The sequence below is a fragment of the Lactuca sativa genome, chromosome 3, assembly GCF_002870075.4.
Source record: "Lactuca sativa cultivar Salinas chromosome 3, Lsat_Salinas_v11, whole genome shotgun sequence".
NCBI lineage: Eukaryota > Viridiplantae > Streptophyta > Magnoliopsida > Asterales > Asteraceae > Lactuca > Lactuca sativa.
Genome location: NC_056625.2, coordinates 256,894,599 through 256,906,734, shown reverse-complemented (window position 1 = coordinate 256,906,734; position 12,136 = coordinate 256,894,599). Strand labels below are relative to the sequence as shown.

Below are 12,136 nucleotides of genomic sequence, written 5' to 3'. Positions count from 1 at the left end.
TTTGTTAGTCGGATTTTGGTAATACTTTTTGTAACGCCCGAAGCCCCGGTATCATTCCCGAGACCCGAAGCAAGTCCCGAAGCCCCGAAGATCCCGATAAGTAGAGTTCCCGAGCCGAAGCTTTGCCCGCGAGAAGCCCGGTTTTTGTGAAGATCTTCCAGATCTACCAAAGAATACTACTTCTACAAGTAGTAGTGTTGTCCGATCATCTTCTGATCAAGTGAGTGTATAGTTACTTTCTTCTAACACATAAATATTAAGTATTTGCTATGAAATACGTGCTATATATAATATAAAGTTGTTTATATGTGTGGGTGTATAGTCTCTTTCATAAACACGAGTATAATATAAGTATTGTTTGAATGTATTAAGTATATGTTTGGGTGAGTGTGTGGTTACTTTCTTCTAACACATTAATATTAAGTATTTGCTATGAAATACGTGCTATATGTATAATATAAAGTTGTTTATATGTGTGGGTGTATAGTCCCTTTCATAAACACGAGTATAATACAAGTATTGTTTGAATGTATTAAGTATATGTTTGGGTGAGTGTGTGGTTACTTTCTTCTAACACATAAATATGAAATATTTGCCTGGAAATGCATGTTATGTGTGTATATACTATTGTTTATTTGAGATAAGTATGGAATGGATGTTTTATATGGTTTTTAAATGAGTTAAACCGTATATGTATTTTATATCTACTAATATGTTGGGTAGAACATGGGTAGATGAGATAGTTGGTATGTGATAAAATGATGAGGTATGTAAGATGCTTAAAGAATAATATTGGTAGATGCACCAAATAAAGAATTTCATAATACTAGCAGATGCGCTTGAGAATAATATTGGTAGATGCGCCAAATAGAGATTGTCATAATACTAGGAGATGCGCTTATAGGATAATCCTGGCAGATGCGCTTATAGGATAATGTCGGCAGATGCGCCTAAAAGAAAATTTCATAAACCTGGTAGTCGCGCCTCATAGTGTATGACGTAATCCTGGCAGAGGCGCTTAAAGGATGATATTGGTAGATGCGCCTTATGTAGCAATAGATTTTGTGCCAATTCCTCAGGTCAATCCTTAGGAATGAATGAATGATGGGTAGTTGAATTCTTAGGGTAAAATCCTAAGAAATAAAGAAGATAATGGGGATGGGTAATTGGGTTGATTGTTTGATGGTTGAATATAATAATTATATTATTGTGGGTTAAAAACCCTATATGCTCACCAGGCTCCCAAGCCTGGACCACTCAGTTTTCTTTGTATCACAGATATCGATACGAAGATATATTTCACGGAGAGATTAAAGGAGATGTAAAATCTTTAGTGTAAATCATGTAAGTTCTGTTTATACTTATGTGTCTGTATCGGAACATGACATCCCGAGATTTTGTTATATAATGAAAATACATTTCTTTAAAGAAATGCTTTGATAAATCTTTATCATATTTTGGGAACAAATTCCGCAACTGTTTTCTTTAAAAGATTACTCTGATTTTAAAAACAAAGCATAAGCAAATTGGTCTTTTCTGACCGTGAAATTGGGGATGTCACACTTTTTAGAAAATCCATTTATTTATTTATTAAGTATTGTTTCTTCCATGGTTTTTGATTCTTTGTTAGGAAATTAAATCAAGATTGATAAGCGTTCAGAGGCATTGTTAAGTCTGCAATTGTGAGCTTTTTGATATTGATCTCAAATGTAAGATGTACTTATTTCAATTGATATTTTTGTACGGAATGTGGATTTCACTTTCGTTCGACTGATGTGACTCATGTTAGATTACCAAAGACTGTTTCATAGATGGTGGTAGTTAGTTACATTACATCTTTTATTTTAATATGTTGGTTTTTTTAGTTCCTTTAACTTGATAGTTTTAGAAAATGATGTCAGGATTGATGCTACTATTATTGGAGCAGATAGAACTAGCTTGATGAGGGATCTCCTAATATTTGTGAGTACATTACATGGGATGAAGATGCATTCCTCATTTTCTTTAACTAAACAATTGGCACTACTACAAAATTGAGTGCCTGTTATGAAAAAAATGTCACTAAACCGAGAGACTACACCGGTGATTTTGGAAAAAACCAAAAGTGTTGTTATGGCTTTTCTTCCTCTGTCATTATTTGTTTCTTTACTTCTAATGATTTTTTCTGCCTTTTATTTCATAATAAGGTAGAAAAAGTTGGTAGTATAAAGTTGGAAGGTTTTTGATTTGAATAAATACGAAATGCCAATGCATTTGGATAATCTATATTTGTAAGTTACCGTGAAACCATAAACTGTTAAAGTTGAAATTCTATTCAAGTTGAAGTTATATTAAAGTTCATTCAAAAGTCAAAACACCAATGAAAAGGAGAATACTTGATAATGTTAATATCCGAGTCTTATTTTTCTTATAGGTAAATGGGTAAATTTGACTTGGAATTCATAACCTGAAATTTAAAGTACAACTTGATATACAATTTTTACTTGTGACTCAAAATTATGACTAGAATTTATATACGATTGTTTTTTTAGATAAAAGGGGAACACCCCTTGGCAAACTATTATATACGATTGTTTCTTTGTACATTATATTGATCAATTTCTAACATATATGATTGTCTTTGGCCAACTAATTTCAAGAACCTTTTATTCTAAAAAACAAATTTACTCTCAGCAATTAATATTAAATTTATGTAAAAAAAGAAGTGGATAAAAGAGGCCAGTGTGGGAAATAGTTGCCCAAGGAAAAAACTTGATTTTTGTTATCGTTAAAGTTGTTTTGTCGTTTGTAGCTATATGTTTTAGTTTGATTTCATAAAAAAAAATGACCATATGTGGATTTTTCTTCAATTTATAACAATGTATTTTCATTTATTTGAATAAAAAAAATAAAAATGACCATATAGCCACTGTTTTGTCATTTACAACAATAAACGTTCATTTGATTTGATAAAAAAACAGTAGCATGTCCAAACAGGGGCAATTTTTCCATTTATAGCAATGTAGTTCTATTTGATTTCCAGAATTTTGTTAAAATGACACTGACATTGCACATGGGGGTTGTTTTTCCCATTTACAACAATGTAGTTCTATGTTTTTTAATGTTTTTTTGCATTGTCGGATAACAATTTCCTAATTATAGCATTGTACTTTTAAAGTGTGTTGGTATTTAGGTGTGCGCAATGATGTTATTTCCTTATTTAACTAAGTTCATCTAAATTATATTAATTTGTCAACCATGTAACATGAAATGGTAGTTTTAATAGCAATGTACTTTAAAGAAATGGTTTTGTAAAATTTTAATGTCTATTATTACCAAGTTAAGTACAAGTCCGATGCAAATTTTACTTAAAAAAAACTGTCACGACAGGTTTAAAGTGGTGTGCTTTTAAGAAAAATATTTTTTGGTCTTTTGATGTCTATTGTTAGCAGGTCAGGTGTGATGCCAGCTTTTTTCTAGTTTTTTTAATTATTTTTTCTTTGGAAATGACAATTTAATTGCGTTGTACTTTCAAAAAGATGTTTTTACTAAATATTTTTCATGAACTTTTGTCCGTTTTCCTGCGAATTTGATGTGAATGTTATGCTAATTCCTCTCTTGGAACGTTTGTGCAAACTATAACAATATACTTTCTAAGTATAATGCTATAATTGGCACCATTTAGTTTTTTTTATCTTTCTTTTATTCCTCTCAAAATCTTATTTTTTTTATTATTTTGTTTGTGATGAAATATTGTAGTGTCATCTTTATATGTGGGCATTATTTGCTTCACTTCAATAAAGTTTTATGATATAGTTGTTCTTTTTGTTAATCATCGGTATAGGCTCATTTAATTGAAAAAGGAAGATAAAATTTTGGCTTCCCAGGTTAATTTAACTTAATCTACCAACTTTCTATTAACCATTTCATGTGTTGGTTTCCTTGTTTTATAGAATAAACTAATTTTTAGACATTAAAATGCATCAGGTTCCTTGATTACTCCCAATTATAACAATGTACTTTCTAAGTACAATGCTATAAATGGCATCACTTGGTTGTTAATCTTTTTTATTTTTGTAAAAAAATTAGTTTTTAAAATTCTTTTGTTTGTGACGAAAATGTTGCACATAGACCATTTCTTAAAAATTTCTCTTACATTGTAGCAATGATTTTTTTTGTGTTTGATGAAAATGTTTTACAGTGATTAAATTTATTTTACAAAATGAAGCTACATAGCTTGGGCCTTGATTTTTTCTTTGCTGCTGTTGAGTTTCATTCTTTGTGCTTATTTACTATTATCAAAATTGTTTTATAAACCTTCTATGTTTAAAAATGGACAAAAATGACATTATTTATGCTTAACTAATACTATCAAAATTGCCTATTGATATGTGTGTAAGCACAAATAAGCCTTTTGAAACAAACCAGTTTCATTTTCTTTAAACAGAGACAACTGAGTTTCATTCTCAAACACCCATGATTTTCAAGTTCTCACTGAAGCTTATAACCACCATTTGCAAGAAGAATAGTGTGTATGTATGTGAATGTGTTCATGTCTCCTTAGTATTTAGTATGTATTTTAATCAACCTGATACGGTTGCATTATATGTTGTTTTTTGTTTTTTGTTCTTTTTGTTAATTTTAATTAATTATACCGAGGTGGGTTTATGTCAATAGATTCCTGGTTCTCTTTTTCTCCACATTCAAGACCTAGCATACGATTCTATCAATTAAATTTAGAATTTAATTTTATAGGTTCTTGCCCTAAGATGGAAATGGATGCCATAATAGTTATTTTACACATGAGAATTTGCTTTGACACTGATTTATCATATATATATATATATATATATATATATATATATATATATATATATATATATATATATATATATATTTTTTTTTTTTTTTTTGGTAATGTAGGTATTTATAGGAGTTTCTTTGTCTTTTTTATTAATAAAGAGCTCTTTGTATTTATATTGATATGTGTTAGTACTTTTAGTAAAGCATGTGTAATAAATAGGTATGATAAGGTTTATTATATAGTCAGATATAACAATGTACTACGTTTCTATTTGATTTTTTAGTTTTCATAAAATCATGCATTCAACATTAGGCAAATGAAATTATGTTGCTATTTCTTTAATTTTTATTTCTAAAATCTAAGTTATGTTAATTTATCACCCGTGTAGCATAGAGTTTTAACCTAGTAAATATATCAAAATGAAAGTGATGAGAAAATGTGAAGGTTTCTTTAAAAAAAAACTTTAGGTTTTAACCGAATAAAAAGCCTAAAATATAAATATAAAGTCTTTTATATAATTAACCTTATCCTTTATTAAACTAATCCTTTAACTAAATTACCATATTTTTTAAAAGGCAAATCTAACTTATTCTTAAACTATTCATAAATCCACCTATGTCCCAAACAGGACTTGAACCCTTAACTTCATCAATGAAGGACAACACCTGGTACCATAGTATAATTTATACTTTAACATATGACTACAATAAATATGATAAAAATATATAAATTAACTTAATAAAAAGTGTACTTATATTTACTCACAAACAAATATACATTAATAAAGTCAACTTTTAGGTTCCTTTGAATTTAGTTAAAAATAATCCAATAATTGTTTTGTCAAAAGCATGGATAATCGAGTCATCAAAATTATTCTCAAACAAAGCATGCTTCATGCTTTGTATTGTATTCAAGCCAAGTATTATCTTTTATGGACTTTTTTATATCCCTCGAAATGTAAATTGAAATATAAAAGCAGGGCTACAATTTATAAGTTTTTCCTTTTTTGAACGGCAATTATAATTTATAAGTATTTAAAAAAAGCAAAACAGTTTAAAACTATATCAGTCCTTATATGATCACTAATTGGCTATGCATCATATTGTAACTAAAACCTTCTATTTTCAGCAAGTTTAAGACGGATTGGTCCTTTTGACAATGTTGTATAGGTACTTAGGAAGTAATAATAAGACTCGTTATTTTCCTCCTATATTTACTACTATTTCAATTCAGCCTCACGTTATTTTCCTCTATTTTCCATCACTTCCCTTGACCTTAGAAAATAAGGTCACCCATCACCTTTCACTACTTTTTTTTAAATGAATATATAACAATGATAATCTAATTATATTAATAGGATAGATAAATATTTTATTAATTCAAAGTATATAAAAGTATTACATAAAAATTAAAATGAAACTAAAACATAACAATAATTAAAACAAGCCTAGTTGCTATACTTTGTTAGACAAGGAAAAAAAACAACAATAAAACGACACAAAGATTTAACATGGCTCCGGAGGACTCATGTAAAATATTATAATTTGGTAAATGATACCTTAATAAGAAAAAAAATCAGAATTATAATGTTGTAACAAAAAGAAACGAAAGTAGATTACTTATAATACATAGATATATAGTACATTGATATTTCTTTTCTTTAACCCACATTAAAGGGTCTACTTTGGTCTCTCCCAATTACAAAACTACGCTTTGAAAAAGTAGACACAATTTAACAATGCTAGGGCTTACAATTCTCGACACGACACAAAATAAATGGGTTTGGGTTGAGTTTTTCAACCCGCCAACCTGCCAACCCGTTTATTAAACAGATCACAGTGCTAGAGGTAGAAATTTTTATATGAGAGTACAAAAATTATCAATAAATATTCTATGTAGTTATCATAAAAAAAACATGATGTAGTCTCTTTAGCTAGGGGTGTAATAACATAGAACATGTTTACAAATAAATTTTTTTATATACGTAAAATATTTTTTTGGGGGTGTTGTAATACCCCCAACGCCCTATCTAGCTCTGCAACTGACGGGTCATATATGGGTTTATCAAAAAATAAACGGGTTGACCCGCCAACCCGTTTATATATATATATATATATATATATATATATATATATATATATATATATATATAATTTTTAAATGTATTTATGTATCAAGTATCAATATTTAATAAGTATTATCTATGTTTTTTAATTTGAACATGTTTTTATAAATGTTTTTAATTTTCATTTGGATGTTTAAGACTTAAGTAGTTAAGTGTCTAAAATTCGGATATGTTTGCATCAACCATCAAGAATTTATTCATCTTTAATTGTCAATTTTATTTATGAAATCTAACCCATGAACCTAAATCTGACCAACGAACTCGCCGACCTGTGAATCTGTATAAATAAATGGGTTGGCGGGTCATATATGAGTTTATGTTCCAAACCTGCCAACACGTGACCTGTATATTTAGATGGGTCGTGTTTTGGTTGACATATTTTGACCCGTCAACCCGCCAATCCGAACACGACACGATTGTCAGACCTAAGCAATGTCATCTAAAATGTAAATACAAAGCAATTTTTGCTGCCAAAAAAAAGAATAGAACTATATAACCGGGTAGAGTCTCCAAACATTTAAAAGTACAAAGACTAATTTTGAGATTAGCTTAAATAACAATTTTGGTTAATCACTTTTGTACTTACACAACGGTTAAAAGAATCAAATAAGACATTTACAAACCTATATTGCAACAAAATCTCAGCAATTAATCCGAAAACGCGACAAAAATAAAGTCTCGATGTCTAAAAAGTTGTTGGATCTTTGTATCTCTTGAAGATAGTTTCGATATCTGTCATGACATCAGGTGATAAAGGTCTCTGTGTTGTTAAAAAAGCATCAATATCTTCTTTTAATTGTTCAACGGATGTTGCACCGATGATTGTGCTTGTCATGAATGGACGGTCTCTCACAAATCCAAGTGCCAGCTCAACCGGACTTAAACCGTGTTTCTTCGCCATTTCAATGTATTGTGTTGTAGCTTCCTATATAATATAATAGAAACTAGAAAATATCAATTAAACCGAATTTGTAGTAGACTTGATTTCTTATAAAAAAAATAAGGGCACAAATATAAGGGAAATCTCAGATAAAGTCCCAATATTTAGGGGCAATTTACGGTTTAAAACCAAATTAATTTTTGTTTACTGAAAAACACAGATTACCGGCTAAAACTTCGGAATAATCCTTTTTCGCCGGTTTCGCTAATTTAGCTGGTGTTCCGTCTTTTTCATTAATTGGTCAAAATATTGAGATTTTTCTAAAGATTCCGTTATTTTGTACCAATAACCAAAATATTGAGACATTTTTGAAGATTACCCTTGAACTAATTTTGGTTATTGGTAAAAAATAACGTAATCTTCAGAAAAGTCCAAATATTTTGACCAATTTACGAAAAAAGACAGGATACCAGCTAAATTTGCAAACCCAACCAAAAAGGGTTACTTCGAAGTTTTAGCCGGTAATCTGTCTTTTTTTGTAAACAAAAATTAATTTGGGATTAAATCGTAAATTGACCCAAAATATTAGGACTTTGTCTAAGATTTCCCTATATTTAATATCTTAGACATAATCTATGGAAGTTGTTCTATTATTTGTAAAATATTTACCCTTAGAATTTTCTTTTTTACACGTAACTAGACTGGACTGGACTAAGCAAGCTTTCTAGGGTTATTTTGTTGATATAAATGAGGAGGGTATTACCGTCTTTTTAAAAAGACGAGATCGAGAGTGAGTCTGTGCCACACCTTTCTTGGGCGGGAACAAAATTGCAATTTGCAATCTTTGTCCCGTACAAAAAGGTGGAACAAGATGAGACATGGACCCACTCTTGATCTCTTGCTGGTGCAAAAGACGTATATACCCTCCTCATCCTCATCATCAAAATAGTCCTAGAAAGCTTGTCCAATGCCTTCTAATCCATGTCTCGTGTAACAAACGCAGCCTCCGTGAAGACAACAAGAAAATTATGGACATTTGTAAATATCACAAATTTTGTTAGTAATGATGATAATGGGCAATTAGGTAAATTTGACATGTTTGTACTCCTGAAAGGAAATTGATATAAATAATAGTTAAATGACGATAAGATAATAAAAGTTAAAGTGATGAAAAAAAATACCTTGGAAATGGATTTATTGTATCTTTCCATGTATCCAGGGAAAAGCTGAAGCCTTCCTTTTTTAGAAGCTTCAGATTCTGAATCCAAATACTTTCCAGTTAAAGCTCCACCAGCCAATGGTGAATAACAAAGTAAGCCAACATTGCAGTTATATGGATGGCATACTTCAACAAGATCAACTGCAAAAAAAAAAAAATGGTTTTAGAATTGGAATTTGAAGAAATTGAAAAGGTAGGATGTTTCCATTCCTTTGTATGTTTCTGTTTGGTTTGTATATCTGTGAAAGGATTTATAGTGTAGATAATGACAAATGACAGATTTGCCCTCTTTAGATTTCTTGCTCACGAAACTTTTATCAAATACTAGTAGGTTTATTTACATTACCCTTTTATCCATACATAACAAGAAACACGAGAGAACAAACCAGCATATTACAATCTTAGTAATAGGGTTTAGAAAGGGTATTTCAGTCATTTATACAAATGATTGAACGAACATTGGAATTGAATTCCATGAGTTTATAAAAGGAAAGTTGTAGGATTTTTGTGAATTCCATAGTCATTTGCAATCAAACTTCGGAATGGAATTAAAGTCAACAAACTACCTTCAAACTTGCATCTTACTAACAAACTATAACTGTTTTGAATACTAACAATCTTTGGAAGTCCTTCAGCTTTTGCAGCATTAATGAATTCCATTACTCCATATGAAGTTTCATTTGAAACACCAATGTACCTCACCTACACATACAAATAACATTATTAAAAATTATTACAAAAAAAGACCAAAGTAATAGTTTTGATTCAAAAATCTATAAAGTGAAAGTGAAATAAAGAAAGTGTATCATTATTATATTCATTACCTTTCCTTCATTAATGAGTTCTTGAAAGGCTCTGAGTTGTTCAACAAATGACACACTTTCCCTCCATTTGGAAGGATCATAAAAGAACTCACCAAACAATCCCACATAGCGATCTGGCCTGGAGAGAGAAAAAAAAATAATAAGGGCAAATTTGTAAAAACAGGTGGAATTCCCTATATTGTAATCCATATAAGACTTGAGGAAATATTTAAGTATATAAACATTAGTTCACTAATGTTTCATTAAGATTTACAGAGAGTTCACATGTATGCATTTCATAAGCACAAAGCATATCTATTAGTTACTTTGTTAATGATTCATTTGTACAATTTGGTCCTTCAACTTTAAAAATTATGCATTTTTAGTGTGATGTTTTGTATGTAATATATATGGGAAAGCTATTCCAATGCATATATGTGTTATATTTCTATAGTATGAGGCATATATAGGAAACTAACCAATGAATTTGTAATAAGTCAATGTAATCAGTATTCAAACGTTTCAAGCTTTTCTCCACACTTTCTTTAATATTTGCAGCATCAACCCTTAGAACTTCTGCATTGTCTCTTATGTAACTTAATCTATCTGAGTATCCAGACACTTTAGTGGCTAATATAATCTGAAATATACAAATGCCCAAAGTGGAAATAAACAACATTATAAGATAATGGAAATATGGAATGAAACTCAATAATAAAACTTAAATATGAAACTCAATAATCGAATGTTCTATACATTGATTGAATTATAGTTATTGAAGTTTTTGCATACAAAAGATCAAAAATTAATCTTATTAAAAGGTTTTTAAAACCCAAATACAGTTATAGTAAAAAAAAATTATAAAAGTTAAACTTAGTTTTATTAACAGGTTATTAAAAACCCAAATACGATTCTAGTGACTTCTAGAAAACAAAACTTTGATAAAACTAAAATCGTATAACTTTTTTAAAAGATTGTGTTATTAAAATAATGATATACAAAGAGACTGAAAATAGAGAAAAGTATACCTGATCACGAGGTCGAGATTTCAGCCAGTTTCCAATATAAACATCGGTTAGTCCTTGTGTCTCCTTCTTCATTGGAATTGGATACTTTGAAAGCATGTAGCAGTTCAAATTAGTTAAATAATCACTTGAGAAGGAAAATCTGAAAATCATATGACTACTGAATGATTATTTATTACCATTTCTGCAGTGTCTAGAGTATTAATCCCATGTTCCACTGCGTAGGAGAGCATTTCGTGAGCCTCCTTCTCGGTGTTCTGTTCCCCAAATGTCATCTGGAAATTTAGCATGAAATAGCAATTATCAGAAAGAAAAGAATTCAATTCCAATATATATATATATATATATATATATATATATATATATATATATATATACGCTGAAAACCACATTTGAATGGGATTTAAGTTCATAAAAACGAAAGAAAGCATTGAGATCTGAAAATTTTGATGAATAAGATGAAACTACAGCCGAAGTTTTGTATCCCCAAATGTCAAAACTGAAATTTCTAGGGCAAATACAAAAATGCAGATACATTGATAACCCACAAGAATACCTGAACGAGAGTTACGTTCATAGAAACTGTAGGAAGAAGGAGAATTGGGAAATTTGATGAAAAAAATAAGGAACTCACAGTGCCGAAAGTAATTTCACTGACTACAAGATTGGAATCCCCAACTTGATTATACTGCATTGCGCTCCTTTGTGGTTGTGCCATGGCTGTGATAGTGGTGGCGAGCTTCTTTTTGTTGAAGAAATTCCTGACGGAAGATGGAAATGAGAAGTAAGAGGTGGAGGTGGAGGCATTGAAAGACGAAATGCGGCTGTTGTTGTTGTTGTTGTTGGAGAAGAGGGGTTGAATTATAGGCGAAGAAGATGAAGCCATTGGATGATTGGAAATTAAGTTGTAGTTGTTGTTATTGGTTAATTTTCGCGGCCATTTGGATGAAGGAATTGGATAGACTTGGGAACTACACAATGGCCGGGGTGGGATTGGACATGTTTATTTGTTAGGTGTAAATAGAAAATAAATATAAATAAGTTGACAATAAAAAAAATATTATTTTATAAGACTAGAGTTTAATCAAACAAAAAACAAGTTATTAAATAAGTTAAAACCGTAAATCAAGGCTGTCAAGATCGGGATCCTACCTAAGATCGTTTTTGGATTTGCAAGATCAGGATCCAGATCCTAAGATCTCACAAAATAAAATATAATTTTAATTTATAATATTTAATCATGAAAAATATTTCAAATATTTAATTTTTCATTCAAAAATTATAAAAACTTTAAAAACATT

General features: G+C 29.9%; 1 protein-coding gene across 1 annotated transcript; it reads right to left on the bottom strand.

Annotated features, from left to right (window-relative positions):
• Nucleotides 1–7,424: 7,424 nt before the first annotated feature.
• On the bottom strand, nt 7,425–11,826 carry LOC111883313 (uncharacterized). The gene is made up of 8 exons (XM_023879647.2): nt 11,470–11,826; nt 11,015–11,110; nt 10,839–10,922; nt 10,290–10,450; nt 9,832–9,949; nt 9,574–9,709; nt 8,970–9,148; nt 7,425–7,833 (listed from the first exon to the last, which is right to left on the bottom strand). The coding sequence occupies exons 1-8, from the start codon at nt 11,719–11,721 to the stop codon at nt 7,594–7,596; spliced, it is 1,266 nt and encodes a 421-aa protein (XP_023735415.1). The 5' UTR covers nt 11,722–11,826; the 3' UTR covers nt 7,425–7,593.
• Between the last annotated feature and the right edge of the window lie 310 nt (nt 11,827–12,136).